The sequence below is a fragment of the Zootoca vivipara genome, chromosome 1 (assembly GCF_963506605.1).
Source record: "Zootoca vivipara chromosome 1, rZooViv1.1, whole genome shotgun sequence".
Taxonomy (NCBI): Eukaryota; Metazoa; Chordata; class Lepidosauria; order Squamata; family Lacertidae; genus Zootoca; species Zootoca vivipara.
In genome coordinates, this window is record NC_083276.1 from 106,003,515 (window position 1) to 106,016,479 (window position 12,965).

The window sequence follows — 12,965 nt, forward strand, 5'->3', positions numbered from 1 at the left end:
GGAAACATACTGAAATAGAAAATAAATATTTATGTGTGTGTGTGTGTGTGTGTGTGTGCGCGCACACACACACACACACACACACACACTTTTAACACTGAAGATCTAGTCCAGGCATCCCCAAACTTCGGCCCTCCAGATGTTTTGGACAACAATTCCCATCATCCCTGACTACTGGTCCTCTTAGCTAGGGATCATGGGAGTTGTAGGCCAAAACATCTGGAGGGCCGCAGTTTGGGGGTGCCTGATCTAGTCCATAAGCTTGCTAAATCAGTCCCCCAAATATACAATACAAACATGTTGTAGACTGCCACTGGCATACTTAGAACAAACAAACATCCACAAAGCGCACACACACATGCACACACACACAGACATACAACTTCTTTAGGGCGTAATAAACTTAAAATAACCTTACAATATATCTTCTTCAGCTTATTTCCTGTAAGGTCCTTTCACTATGTGAAGCTAAGGTTCGGCTGGGAAAGAGAGCTTTGAAAATTCAGTTACTTTTGAATGTATGCTACACTATCAACCTAACGGAACCCTGGGGTTTGCATTCTGGTTACTGGTTACTGGACAGTGTTAACTGCTATGTGAGGAAAAGAGCAGCTGTAAACAGAATCCAGTAGCCATGGCAACACTCAAGAAGACATCTCAACCTTTGCGACACAGATCAATTCATTTGCCTGATGTCTACTTTATATTTTCCCAGTTTACAATAAAATAAAACGGCACTGGGGTTAGCTGCTGCTTCATAGATTACCGGGCAGGTAATCTCTGGTGCCTTAGTTCTATCTTACACCTTTTAACTTCTTTAGTAAATCATTAACAGCCACGGTTAGGATGGCTTGTTTCAGCTGAGGAACGATTTAAAAAAAAAACCACAGACTTCTTTTTAAGAGGGAAAATAACTGTGGTTGCCTCTAAACCAGCTGTTTATTCTGTAGGAAATACCATACCTAGCTTTTACACATACGTCCACTTAGTTTAAAGCACAGAGAGGATGCCATTGCCAACACCTGGTAGTCCAATGTTTCCTGTGTTTCTCTTTTTAGACTTGCTTTGTGGTGTTTTTCTCTTACAATACAATTGCAGTGCCGGAATATTCTGACTGGCTTGGCGAAGCACAACAGGGCTACTGTCACTTTAGTTAGTAGCTACCTCACCCTTTTCTTTTAAAGACTCCAGCCAGTGAACCAGTTCAACTAATACATATTATGTTTCAAAAATTCTGAGAAAATCTGACGGGTTTTGCCATGCCTGCATGACAAAACAACAGCAACTTTAACTGCTGCCAAAATAGGTTCTGCACCAACCAGTTCCTCAGTCAACCATATAGAGACTGGCCTGTTTAAAAAAAAAAGGACTGTTCAGTAGCATAAGGCAGTTCTTAACATTACCACACCTTGTTCTTATTTTTCTGCTGTGCTTCACTCTCTGAATCAGAGTCATCCTCTTCGCTTTCTTCAGCACTTTGATCTTCCTCTTCCTCCTCTTCCTCCTCTTCATCTTCATCCAAATCATCTGAGTCACTGCTACTAATGCCTTCGCTGGAAGTGTCTGAAGAGGAGCCAGAATCACTTTCACTGTTGCTGGAACTATCTACTGCTTTCTTTCTAGATTTCTAAGAAGAAAGATAAAAGGCTGTGCATTAAATAATGTTTTAATCACATGAATCACCAGCTTTTACCGATGGCATCGTAATCAATTTCATTCGTTTATTACTTTTCTTTAAAAAAACAAAGGAGGGAAGCATATTAGTGTCCAGTTCTAAAATGCACTATGAACATCTATTTCGATGTCTACATAGCTGCCCTGTCAAATATGAACTAACACTATTACTAGGCATTGTTGTTGTTCTGATGTGTGCTACTGCACAGAGAACTGGGCATATGGAGGAGGCTTCCACGCACAGGTTCTGCTGCTAGATCAGAAGCCCTATACAGATATTGGATGTAGACACACATTTGAACAAACTTCATCCAGTGTTGTGCCCGTTTTGTACTGCAAGGTGTGGTAGAGGGCATGTGTTTCTACCTGCACTGCAATGCCAACACAACCATTGTTTTGGACCATACAGAAATTTAGTACCTATCAGCTGATTAAATTATTGGACACCTGAATTTAACATTCAGTCTAGCTGTTCTTGTTTAGTTGGGTGATGAAGACCCATTAAGTTCAATGTAAACTACTCTCCAAAAAGTGTGCATAGGATTGCAGCCTTTGTCACATCACTACTACCTAATCAGCACCCAACAGTGGTCCTATGTGCCAATAGCACTATTTGGGCATTTTACTCCAAGTGGGATTGAGGAGGACCAAGCCACACCTACTTCATTCAACTTTGGGTGCATTTCCTGCCTTCAGACAACAGGTGAGCCATAGCCCATGTGATCTGCCATCATCCTGGGAGAATTACTGTATTACATTATCAGTCCTGTGTGCCAATAGTCCTATTCAGGTATTTTACTCATCCAATGCAGAAGAAGGGCTGTGCTGAAGAGCCTCACCTTCATGCCATGTGCACTTATTACCCCCTCCTGAAAGTAGGGGGCCTTTGCACATACAGTTGTACACAAAAAGGCTTCCATTCAACCTGGAACTATGTGCAATCACCTGAAATGTCCAAAGTGTTCGATCTTTATTGATACGTTCTCTTCAAGCCTGATCCGGTTCTTCTAACTCTATACATTAAAAGTGTTGCATGCAACTAGTGACCCCCAAATTATCAGCAGACACATCCATCAAGCTTCACAGGGCTGTGTGCATACCTGTCTCCCTTAACACTGGCTGTGTACCCAGTTTCCAGTTCAGAAAGGGTCCTGGTTTTCTCCTTGCTAGACTAAAGTGAATGAGACTTAAATTAAGATTAATCACTGTGAATACCTTATCTTTAATCTTGTCAGCTCTTGCATCCAGAATCTGGTTTTTATTTTGCTCTTGGTTACATTTGCGACTTCCCCCCACTACGGTTATAACCTTTGCTTGTCCGGCAGAACTTGCAGTGGTGGTAGATAATACAGACGTGTTGCTGCCCGATACTGAAATGGTACTGTTGCCATTTACTGATCCATTAACACCTTGAAAAAGAAATTTTAAAAGAAAATTGAACTTCAGCAAACATAATATCAAAGTTAAGATTCGAACAGGGTTTTTTACATACATGTTTGAACACTGTTAAGTAAAATAACACAACATGCTTATTCTGGACATGTTTTAAAACATCAAAACTCGTTAAATGGAAATGATCAAGTAACGTCAACAGCAATAGCAGCAATTTTGCCAGGAGAGAAGACTAGCCCCATCCTACAAAAAGGAAAATGGAAACCTTTTACTTCTCCTCTGCGCTTGCTAATTGCATGTAACACGCAGGCTGCAGAGATATAAAAAAGGTTAAGAATAAGAGAGCAGGAGCACTTGGTGGCTCCTCTTGAAGATCTACACTGCAATATTTCATTAACTGAAGCTGGAACAAGAAGGGAGATCCCCCGGCCGCGCGGCTGCTTAAAAGGGGTAAACCACGCCCGCCGGCCAACTGGGCCTACCCGCAACACCGCCCCTCCCGGAAGTGGAGCAGCCTTCTCTGCAACACACACATATGATCCGGGTGTATCAGGAATATAAGCTCCGCAGGGAGAGAGGGTCAGCTGTGGCACATCTTATTTACATTGTTGTTTCTGAGGTTACCCTAACTTACATTTTACATTTCACGGCTTACCTTTCTCCAAACTGCCTCGGATACTTTTTCCGGCAGTCCTCGAATGGAATGAAGTGGAATCATGATTTGGAGCCGGAGGAGCAAACAAAGGTGATATTCCAATAAGGGATGGGAAGAAAGTTGTGCCAGTACGCGAGTGCATGTCTGCATTTCGCCACCATTCTGTACAACCAGAGCAAAGAAAACGAAGTGAGTTATTTGAGGGTTTCCCTTTGGACAGTTCCATACACAGTTCCTGAGCAGATCTGCTGCTGGACATTAATAGTAACCGGAAGTCCTGCCTTTAAAATGCTCAGGTGTTATCATTTTCTATTGTTACCTTTTTTTTAATAAACAGAGTCAATGCACATCTATCAACTTTGAATTAAATGCAATAAGCAACTGATAATACAGCTCGTGGGCTTCTCCAGACAATCTGTTCTTTTTAGCATTCTTCCTAATTTGCTGGTACAAGGCTTATGCAGAAATTGTTGTTGTTGTTAAATAAATTTGTATACCACCTTTTTATCCACTTGTTCTGGTTTCTGGTTAGCAAAGTCTTGAACCTTGCCTGTAAAACCAGAACTACATTTTAAACATGACATACTATAGGGATGTGGTTTTTTGACAGCAACCACCAAGTCATCAGTAATGCACACTAGTATATTTTAAAATGTTTAAAAATCTTTTTACAAAAGCTTCAGCAGAATAGAACGCTGGTTAATTTTTCGTGATATAGAAGGAGGAGGACAATATAAAATCTACAGGAATGTGCTCCCTATAACATAGGAGTCAAATCAAACTGACACAAGTTTCAAAATATCTGTGATGTGCAAAATAATAATAATAATAATAATAATAATAATAATAATAATAATAATAATGGCAATCCCTTTCCTGATAAATGAGATCTAGCTGTGAAAAAAACCCTGATTAATAGAGATTTCCCTTTAGGGCTGCCTGGGACTTGCAAACATTTATTTTTCTAGAGTGATGTTAGCAGCTTTTGCTATGCAACACAATTTGATACATGTCTACTCAGAAGTAAACCCTATTGAGTTCAGTGGGACTTACTCCCAGGGTAGTGTGTAAATGATTGCACCCTAAGCTAGTTAAAAAGATGAAAATATTTTTAAATATACAATCTAAGTTATTTATCTTTTAAAAGTTCTTTCCAGTGCTGCTCATTAGCCCAAATAGAGCATAGATTTTGAAACAGGCTTCTAAGGGAAATACAGTATCTCTATTACCTACCATGATTAAAAATATAAAATGGGCAGAAAGCTAGAAAACACCCAGTAGGGAACAATCTACACAGACAAGTTTGAGGAGCAGATGACAAGATGTTCTCATCTTGGAAATTGGTCTTGCAAAGATTCCTATGTGCAATTATGCTTTTTTTAATATATAAAAAAGACAAACTTTAAAAGGAAAGCAGGCAAGCTTGGAGGTGATGCCATTCAAAATCTTTATGTAATCAAGCTCTAAAATCTCCCTTGCTCCCAGTGCTCTGCAGGAGGGCATTCTAAGCTTCATAAATCAAGTTCCTCAGTGAATGAAGACAGAAATTGTGCCAACAACAAGCAGTCTGCCATCATTATGCTGAAGCGAAGCTGCAATCCACCAATTCTAGGCAAGTTAATGGAATTAATTTGCACCTAATTTATAGCAATGTTTTTGATAGCAGGTTTCAGACTACATATCACTCAGCCTGAAAGGAAGATAAGAAAAAAGTGGGGAAAGTTGATGGTAGGTAATATAATGTCAGGACTATTATGTTATGGTGGCCACTTATGAATTGCCAAAGAGGAGGGTTAAAAAAAACCCAATTTGCATAAAATCTGCACGCACTAATTTATATTTATGAGGTAAAGGTAAAGGGACCCCTGACCATTAGGTCCAGTCGTGGATGACTATGGGGTTGCGGCGCTCATCTCGCTTTGCTGGCCGAGGGAGCTGGCATACAGCAGAGACCAAGCAACAGGAGCTCACCCCGTCGCGGGGATTCGAACTGCCAACCTTCTGATCGGCAAGCCCTCGGCTCAGTGGTTTAACCCACAATGCCACCCGTGCTGTAATTTATGTATAGAATTACTCAAATTTAAATATAAAACAGCAATGCATCACACCATAGTGGGGAGACTGTGATCAGGTGACCTGTCAGTGAGTGTCCTGTTGGGCAGGACTTACCGATGAGCAACTTCAAAGTCCTTGCTCACCCTTTTTAGGGTTCTTGATTGGACCACTCTTCTAATAGAGAACTCTTTCAAACAGAGAGTGGTTCTCTGATGTTGGTTTGTTCTCTGGGTGGTCCTCTAGAAGTAGGAGTGGCATTCACTGGTTACTATCTATACCAGCAGGAACTCTCCCTCCCTGCAACATCCCAAATCTGCTTTATGGGGCTGGGTGAGTGTCCAGAGATCTGGGGAGCACAGGGGGCTTCTAGGGGGAAGACGGGGAAGGGGAAGTCTTGAGTGAGCAGACGTCTGCTTGAACAATGTTAGACATCAGCCTAGGACATATATTACGCAGAAAATTGCAACATGGATTACTTGACACAAATGACACAAACACAACAAAAGAGGAAATAACTAAGTGGCAAGAAAGTAACAGATAGCATTGTTTAGGAAAATGAGCAAAGTAAAAATGGGCAAGAGACCAGTGAGCAACAACTCCTTGTGTAGGCAGAACTTCCTACTTGTGTAAGGATTTTCCCACCACCACCACCCCTGCTCACTTTCATCATAGAGATACCTTTAAGATTATAGTCATACCCACACCATACATTTAAAACTGTAGTTTGCCCCTCACAGAGCTACAATTTTCAGCACCCTTAACAAACTGCAGCTGTATTTGGAGTTTTGTTGGTACCAGAATAACAGCAATGGTATTCCTAGTGCTCATGTGGGAACTGTATGTGAGCATCATAGGTCCATAAGGAGCTATGGCATGCCAGTAGTCATGAAAGATAACAGACGTGCCACCATGTCTGGGATGTGTCTGAGATGACATTGTACCAACCTGAATGCATGCAACCTAAACCAATCTTCATCCATATCCATTACAGTGCAATCCTACATGTCTACTCAGAAGGAAGTTCTATTGAGTTAGAAAGGACTCCCTCCTAAGTAAAGTGGTACAGGACTGCAGCCTTACTGACCAACATTATCTACCTACAAATTGTATTCATTGATCAATGGAACTATACCTTATGAATGAAAAGAAAATCTATATAGATAGGGTGGCCTGTGGCTAGCCAAAACATTCAAAAAGTCTTTCAGGTAAGGTAGGGTTACCAGCCGTCCCCGGTTCCCGGGGACAGTCCCCAGATTTGCAAATCTGTCCCCAGAAAACGTGGCAGCGGCAGCCTCAGCAGCCTGGAGCCAGCCTGGTAACGCAGTTGGCTCTGGCTGGCTGCCGTGACGCCCACCATTTTTCTTCACTGGAAGTCCCCATATGATGTGTCTTGTGCACAACACATCATATGGGGACTTCCGGGGAGGAAAAATGGTGGGCGCCATGGCAGCAGGCAACGAGCAGCTCCTGAAGCCAGCCAGAGCCAACCACGCTACTCGGTTGGCTCCAGGCTGCTGCCACTGCCACTGCTGAAGGAGAACCGGGGACGTCTGGTGGTACAGATCTCCTGCCCCCTTCCCCCTTTGTTTTGACTGACTGGGGGAGGCTCGGGAGTCACGGCTTGGTGGCCATTGCCCAGTTATTTAAAAAAACTCTGTGCATTTATGTTCACAGGGTGCGGAAGAAGGGCTTTGCACCTTTATACAATATGCATGTGTGCTTGGGCCCAGGGTCTTTTGCCTCACCATCCCTACTACTGACTCCCTGTTGCTACTCAGCTTCAAAAAAAGAAAAAAGAAAAAAAAGGGGGGGAGTGTCCCCAGATTCATTGAAAAAAATCTGGTAACCACAGGGTAAGGCCTGTTGCTCTATAGCAAATTATGAAAGGTCCAATTCCTTAGAGCACCCTAAAATACATATGCTACTGAAGTATAATCAGTTATTTTCTAGAATGGAAAAGGATTTCTCATCTCTTAGTGGAAGACAGGACTTCTGATTAACTCTCTGAAACAGGAAGAGCAAATATGACACAATCCAAGAGCAAAACCTTTTATAGACAAAATTGGGACATCGGACATCTGACATAACTGGGGGTGGGGTGGGGGGGGTCAATGTCACAGGAACATCTACTGCGCTAAAAAGAACTGTAAAAATACGTTTTCATCATTCATGGCATATTCAAGCCACAACTACACTTATGTCCAAATAAATAACAAAACTACCGTATATGCTATCTTAACTGTGGGGAAAGATTTCTAACAAATGAGGAATGCATTATTTTACAACAGTATGCGCATCCTAAATTTTCCATCATAAATATAAGTGGGACCATCCTTATTCATGTTTACCTGTAAGACACTGAGTTCAATGGAGTTTACTCCCAAGTAAGGATGACTGCCAAGTGTGCAAAGGACTGCAGTTCTATTCATTGTATCTGTCTTTGGCATAATCTATGAGAGCCAACTATCATAAAAGGAAAGCCATACCTAATTTGCATATTTTACTGTAGTTTTCATATTGTTTTCGTAAGCATGACAGAAATCTAGCTTCAGTTTCTGCCAGCATGCACCTATTCTACCAAAAACGTTATTTATTTTCCTTTTTTAAAAACCCCAAAATTGTGATGCTAAAACAACCACTCAATAATTATGATTCGGTGCTTGAAAAAAATATTGCACTCTGAGGCCTCTGAAGTACAATAATAACCACCTTTTTATTGTTGTCTCTCCCCCCCCCCCCGGTCTTTCTGGCACCATATTTTCAAGCCTATTCCTGAAATCATGAGAGCTAGAGACTTGCCTTTATTTTTAAAAATTGTATTCTCAGGCTCTAATAATAATCCGTAATATAAAAACAAACAAACATGGCCATGCTGAAGATAGCTAATTTAAAGCTATCAAGAGTGTATAATTCTATAAACATGGTTACTTGAAAGTAAACGCTTGAAAGCTGAGATGAATGGAGCCTAGTTTCCAAATATTGTGCCAAGCCCGAATTTTCTTATTACTTTGGAACACTTGAATTGATTTTGACCATTTGGCTCCTGATCAGGCATTTTCAGTTCTGCTTATGTTCATCCAAGCTGCCTTTATTAAGACTGAAAACCTGGGTTTTTAAAATTGTGTTTTTTACAAAAAATATTATTGGGCTGCTATTCCACCCTTAGTAATGGAATATATAAAATTTGCACCTACTTAGGTTAGGAACCTTCACAGTTTCACCTTCCAATTAGTATTTCTTGTAATGAGTGCTTACCTGGAAAAGGTGCTAGTTGGGGATGTGCTGCTAAGGCTGTGGGTGTACCAAGTGTCCCCAAGCCACCAAATTCTGTATGCCCTGAGCTGGCTGTATGTAGACCAAAGACTGGGTGGCTGACCATTGGGAAGGCACTCGACACTGTGGACAGGTTACACGGTTGATCCCCAGCTGTTCTGAATAAATGTCCTGAAGGGGGAAATGCAACACATGAAAACACACTACAAAGACACACACATTCTGCTCTTGTGATGCTTTTGCAAATATATCAGGTGCTATTCAACTAAGTTTCACTCAGACCAGGTCCACTGAAATGAATGGTCTTAACTTAGTCGTGTTCACAAATTCCTATGGCCCAACTTCGAGTAAAACTACTACCCATCATATTAATTGTTTTCCTCTTCTCAAAAGAGAGAAGCTTTCATGGATTTTTTTTTCAAATATTTATTATCTGACCTGATCCGAGTACAAAATAAAACTCAAGTTGCCTTCCTACTAAAGGGATCATAATAATTTTGACATGCTTAAAGTGCCATATTCTTTTCGCGTATCTGCGAAGGATTAAGTGCTAGATCTTTCTATAGTTAGAAAATGCACAAAGAGGAGCTTTCTTCTCCCATTAACTAACATACAAATATTTTATTTGACTTCAGTGGGACAATCCAAATATTGGCATCTTCTCCTGAGCAGAAAATAAACCTGGAGCAAATGGCAAAGCAATGTATTGTTAGAGCCACTATTTTTGCTCATACATCCAAAACATCTATTGTGTTTAAAGCAGAATTAATGCAATTTAATGTCGATGCACAAAATATTACATTCCTTTTTCAATACTGATTCTGCATGTCAGTTGCTGGGGAACTAGCAGCAGAAGAGGGCTGTTGCCCTCATGTCCTGCTTATGGGATTCCCATAGGCATCTGGTTGGTTACTGTGTGGGAAAGGGTGGTAGACGGGATGGAACTTTGGTCTAATTCAGCAGGATTCTTCTTAGATTATTGAGTGCCAGACTTGGACCAGGAAGACTTGAATTCCAATCCCATTCTGCCTCAAAGCTCATTGGGTCACCTTGGGTCTATCAATATCTCTCACCCAACATATCTCAGAGGATATGAGGAAGAGGTCAACGAGGAAGAGGTCACTTGATAGATAGTAGATATGAAAAGCGATTCTATTTTTGTTTGCATTTTAATGAGAAATTACATAATTCACACTTCTCAAACTAATACGGTAGGCAAACCAATACAGTACACAGCTTTCCTTCAAAATTTGTACTTCTATTTTGCGAAGCAGTTATCCAATTAAAAGTCATATTTTAGTGAAAATAACATTGAAAATCTATTGTATTGGGGAATATTGCTTGAAAAATATGTATAATAGTCAAAACTGCGTACAATAATGTGTCTATTAGGAGTACTGAATTTAAGACCGAAAAAAGAAGAAACTGAACTGCCAGGTTCATCCATCCCTACTCTCAAGTGAATATGCTTTCCTCTCCCCACTTTTCAGCTGCTGTTTCTATTATGCTGGGGGATAATTCTTGCGATGTTTAAAACTGATCACTAGGTGGTACTATTTGCATCTTCAGAACATTTGTGCATAGAACAAATCCATTTACTTCCAAACATCCTTTACTCTTTTGTTTTAATTGCCCATGCGTGGTAAAGACAGGGGAAACACTGCAGTTATCAGAAGAAACACTAGTGTTGTCCCATTTTCCAAGAAGAGAAGTGCTAGACTGACAGAAGTCATGTTGTGAGCTCCACCTAAGTGGCCTAGAACTTCTGGCATTACTTAAGTGACACAGGAAGAGCAGTAAAACAGCAGTTGCACATTGCAAACCTCAGAAGCGATGCAAGGAAAGCGTATTTGCACATGAATTAAGGGAAGTAAGTGCAAACAGCCACAAAGAGGCCACTTATAATTGGTGTTGGCTGCCTCTATAGGGCAAGTCATTAATCTGGGCTAACTCAAAATGCAGAGAAGTCTCCGGTCACAATGGCACTTCAAACCAACACTTCTGTGAACTGTGGTCTGACGCTAGCTTCTTTCTATGCTGGATCACTAAAAACCCAAAATTTGCTAAAGTAAAGATAATTGCAACAATAAATCAATTTAAACCAGGCTTCCCAGGGTCAGTGTCCATGTGTATCAGAGCTCTACTATGACAGAATATGGTGCGAGTTAAACATGCTTATATTTTATTGTACATTTTGTGTTGAACACCAAGCGCTCTCAACATCGAGGGGCACCAACAGTAATTTCCAGACATATTTTGTCCATTACCATTAGACTGAGTACAACAATTTTCTCAGGCAGCAGATGATGGGAAGCAACAGTGGCAGACCTCTGAGCTTTTTCTCCTAAGCCACTTGGTCATTCCCCTCTGTTGGAGATCTGAGCCCTGGTGCCACAGCTATGTGGACTGACCTTGTATTCAGTGTAAGCCCAGCAGGTCTGTTGGTAAGCTAGCTCTAACTGCTCCAGGGTGAACTCATTATGCAGACACTTTAGCCTTATGCTTAACAGAACCAAATTTATAAATCCAAATTTGAACTACTGTACATGAAGAGGCAAATGCATCAAAGTGATCGTGCAAACAAGCACTGAAATCATTTTAAATTCAAACAGTAATTTTAGGATGAGCCAAGTCAGAATATGGAGCACAATTTTGCTACACTTGCAAAGACTCATAAAAATAACACTCTGTAACATGAAAACATTACAATCAGGCTCTTGAAAACATTTTTCCCGGGATATGCAAGCAAGAACCAAATATATTAATTTTAAAATATGTGTTTTAAGAAAACATAAGAAATATGTTCAAAAAGAAATGTGCTTCTGGCTTGTCCTCAAAGCAAGTCGTATGACAGCATGGTGAATTATACCAATTCTCTCCTTTCCTCCGACTCATTATCTTTTTGTTTCCTGATACATTAATATTCTGGCTGGAGATGAATATTTGTATTTCCTTTCATTTTTCGGTTTTAGTTTTCGTTCCCGTTTAAAGGTGCCAGCTTTCTGCATGCATGTTTTGCATAATGAAATTTAATACAAAACTACATTGCTTAAGACTCTTGACTTACATTATAATAGGTTGAATATTTTTCAGCAAAGCTTTTGCAATTCTACTAGCCAGTACATAGATAAATGATTGAAAGTATTACCCAAAAGGCCAGCATCCATTTCGACAATGCTGGTGTCTTAGTAACAAGGAACGATAAAGCCAAATGCCTTTATTAATATTAATGAATTTTGTGCTGCACTATAATAAGCCTTTTCAAAAGAACTAAAAGGGATAAATACTTAACTAATGCCTTAAACATAAAACATTGGTGAACAAAATCCTTTGCAAAGCAAGAAAGGCACAAATTTGATCATCTAGATTCCATCCCCCCATCCCACTGCACCCCAGTATCTGCACATTTAAGATACTGGAGATATGCAGGCATTCTTTTTCCCAAAGGCTCCGGAAGACAATTCTCATAACCACATAAAGGAGAGAAAGTGATACCTTTTACTGAGGTTACCTTTTAGTTTATGGGAGTGAAAGCTTCATTCCTATGAGTCCTCTCATTATCTGATTTGAACATAGAAATAGCACCCAAAAACCATGACTATTGCTTTCTCTAAAATCACTGATCTTTGAAGAGCTTGTTGTAACATGCCTCTCAATATTAGAAGCATAAAATTCACAGTAGTGGCAAATATGCCTTCTGTGCTTTTAAAAAAAGAATTGAGAATAAAGCCTAATCATCAGGAGTGACTGCAGATCAAATAAACATCTATTTTAATTAATGTTTGTAGTAGTTGGGTATCAATATTTAAAAACTATAAATAAAAAAGAGGGGTAAGCATGAAAAAGACTTACATCAAAATGCATGTACTAATACAATAAAGGGTAAAATGTGTGCTCTGGTTGTAGAAAGCCTAGG

General features: G+C 40.2%; 1 protein-coding gene across 18 annotated transcripts in view; it reads right to left on the minus strand.

Annotated features, from left to right (window-relative positions):
* BAZ2B (bromodomain adjacent to zinc finger domain 2B) overlaps positions 1–12,965 on the minus strand; it is a 190,725-nt gene that overhangs the window by 64,875 nt on the left and 112,885 nt on the right. For all 18 annotated transcript variants that reach the window (XM_060280111.1, XM_060280101.1, XM_060280108.1 and 15 more), the window contains 4 exons: positions 9,032–9,220; positions 3,722–3,883; positions 2,890–3,083; positions 1,409–1,627 (listed from right to left, as the gene is read on the minus strand). In XM_060280111.1, coding sequence (XP_060136094.1) covers positions 1,409–1,627; positions 2,890–3,083; positions 3,722–3,883; positions 9,032–9,220 — 764 coding nt within the window. The remainder of the gene's footprint in view (positions 1–1,408; positions 1,628–2,889; positions 3,084–3,721; positions 3,884–9,031; positions 9,221–12,965) is intronic.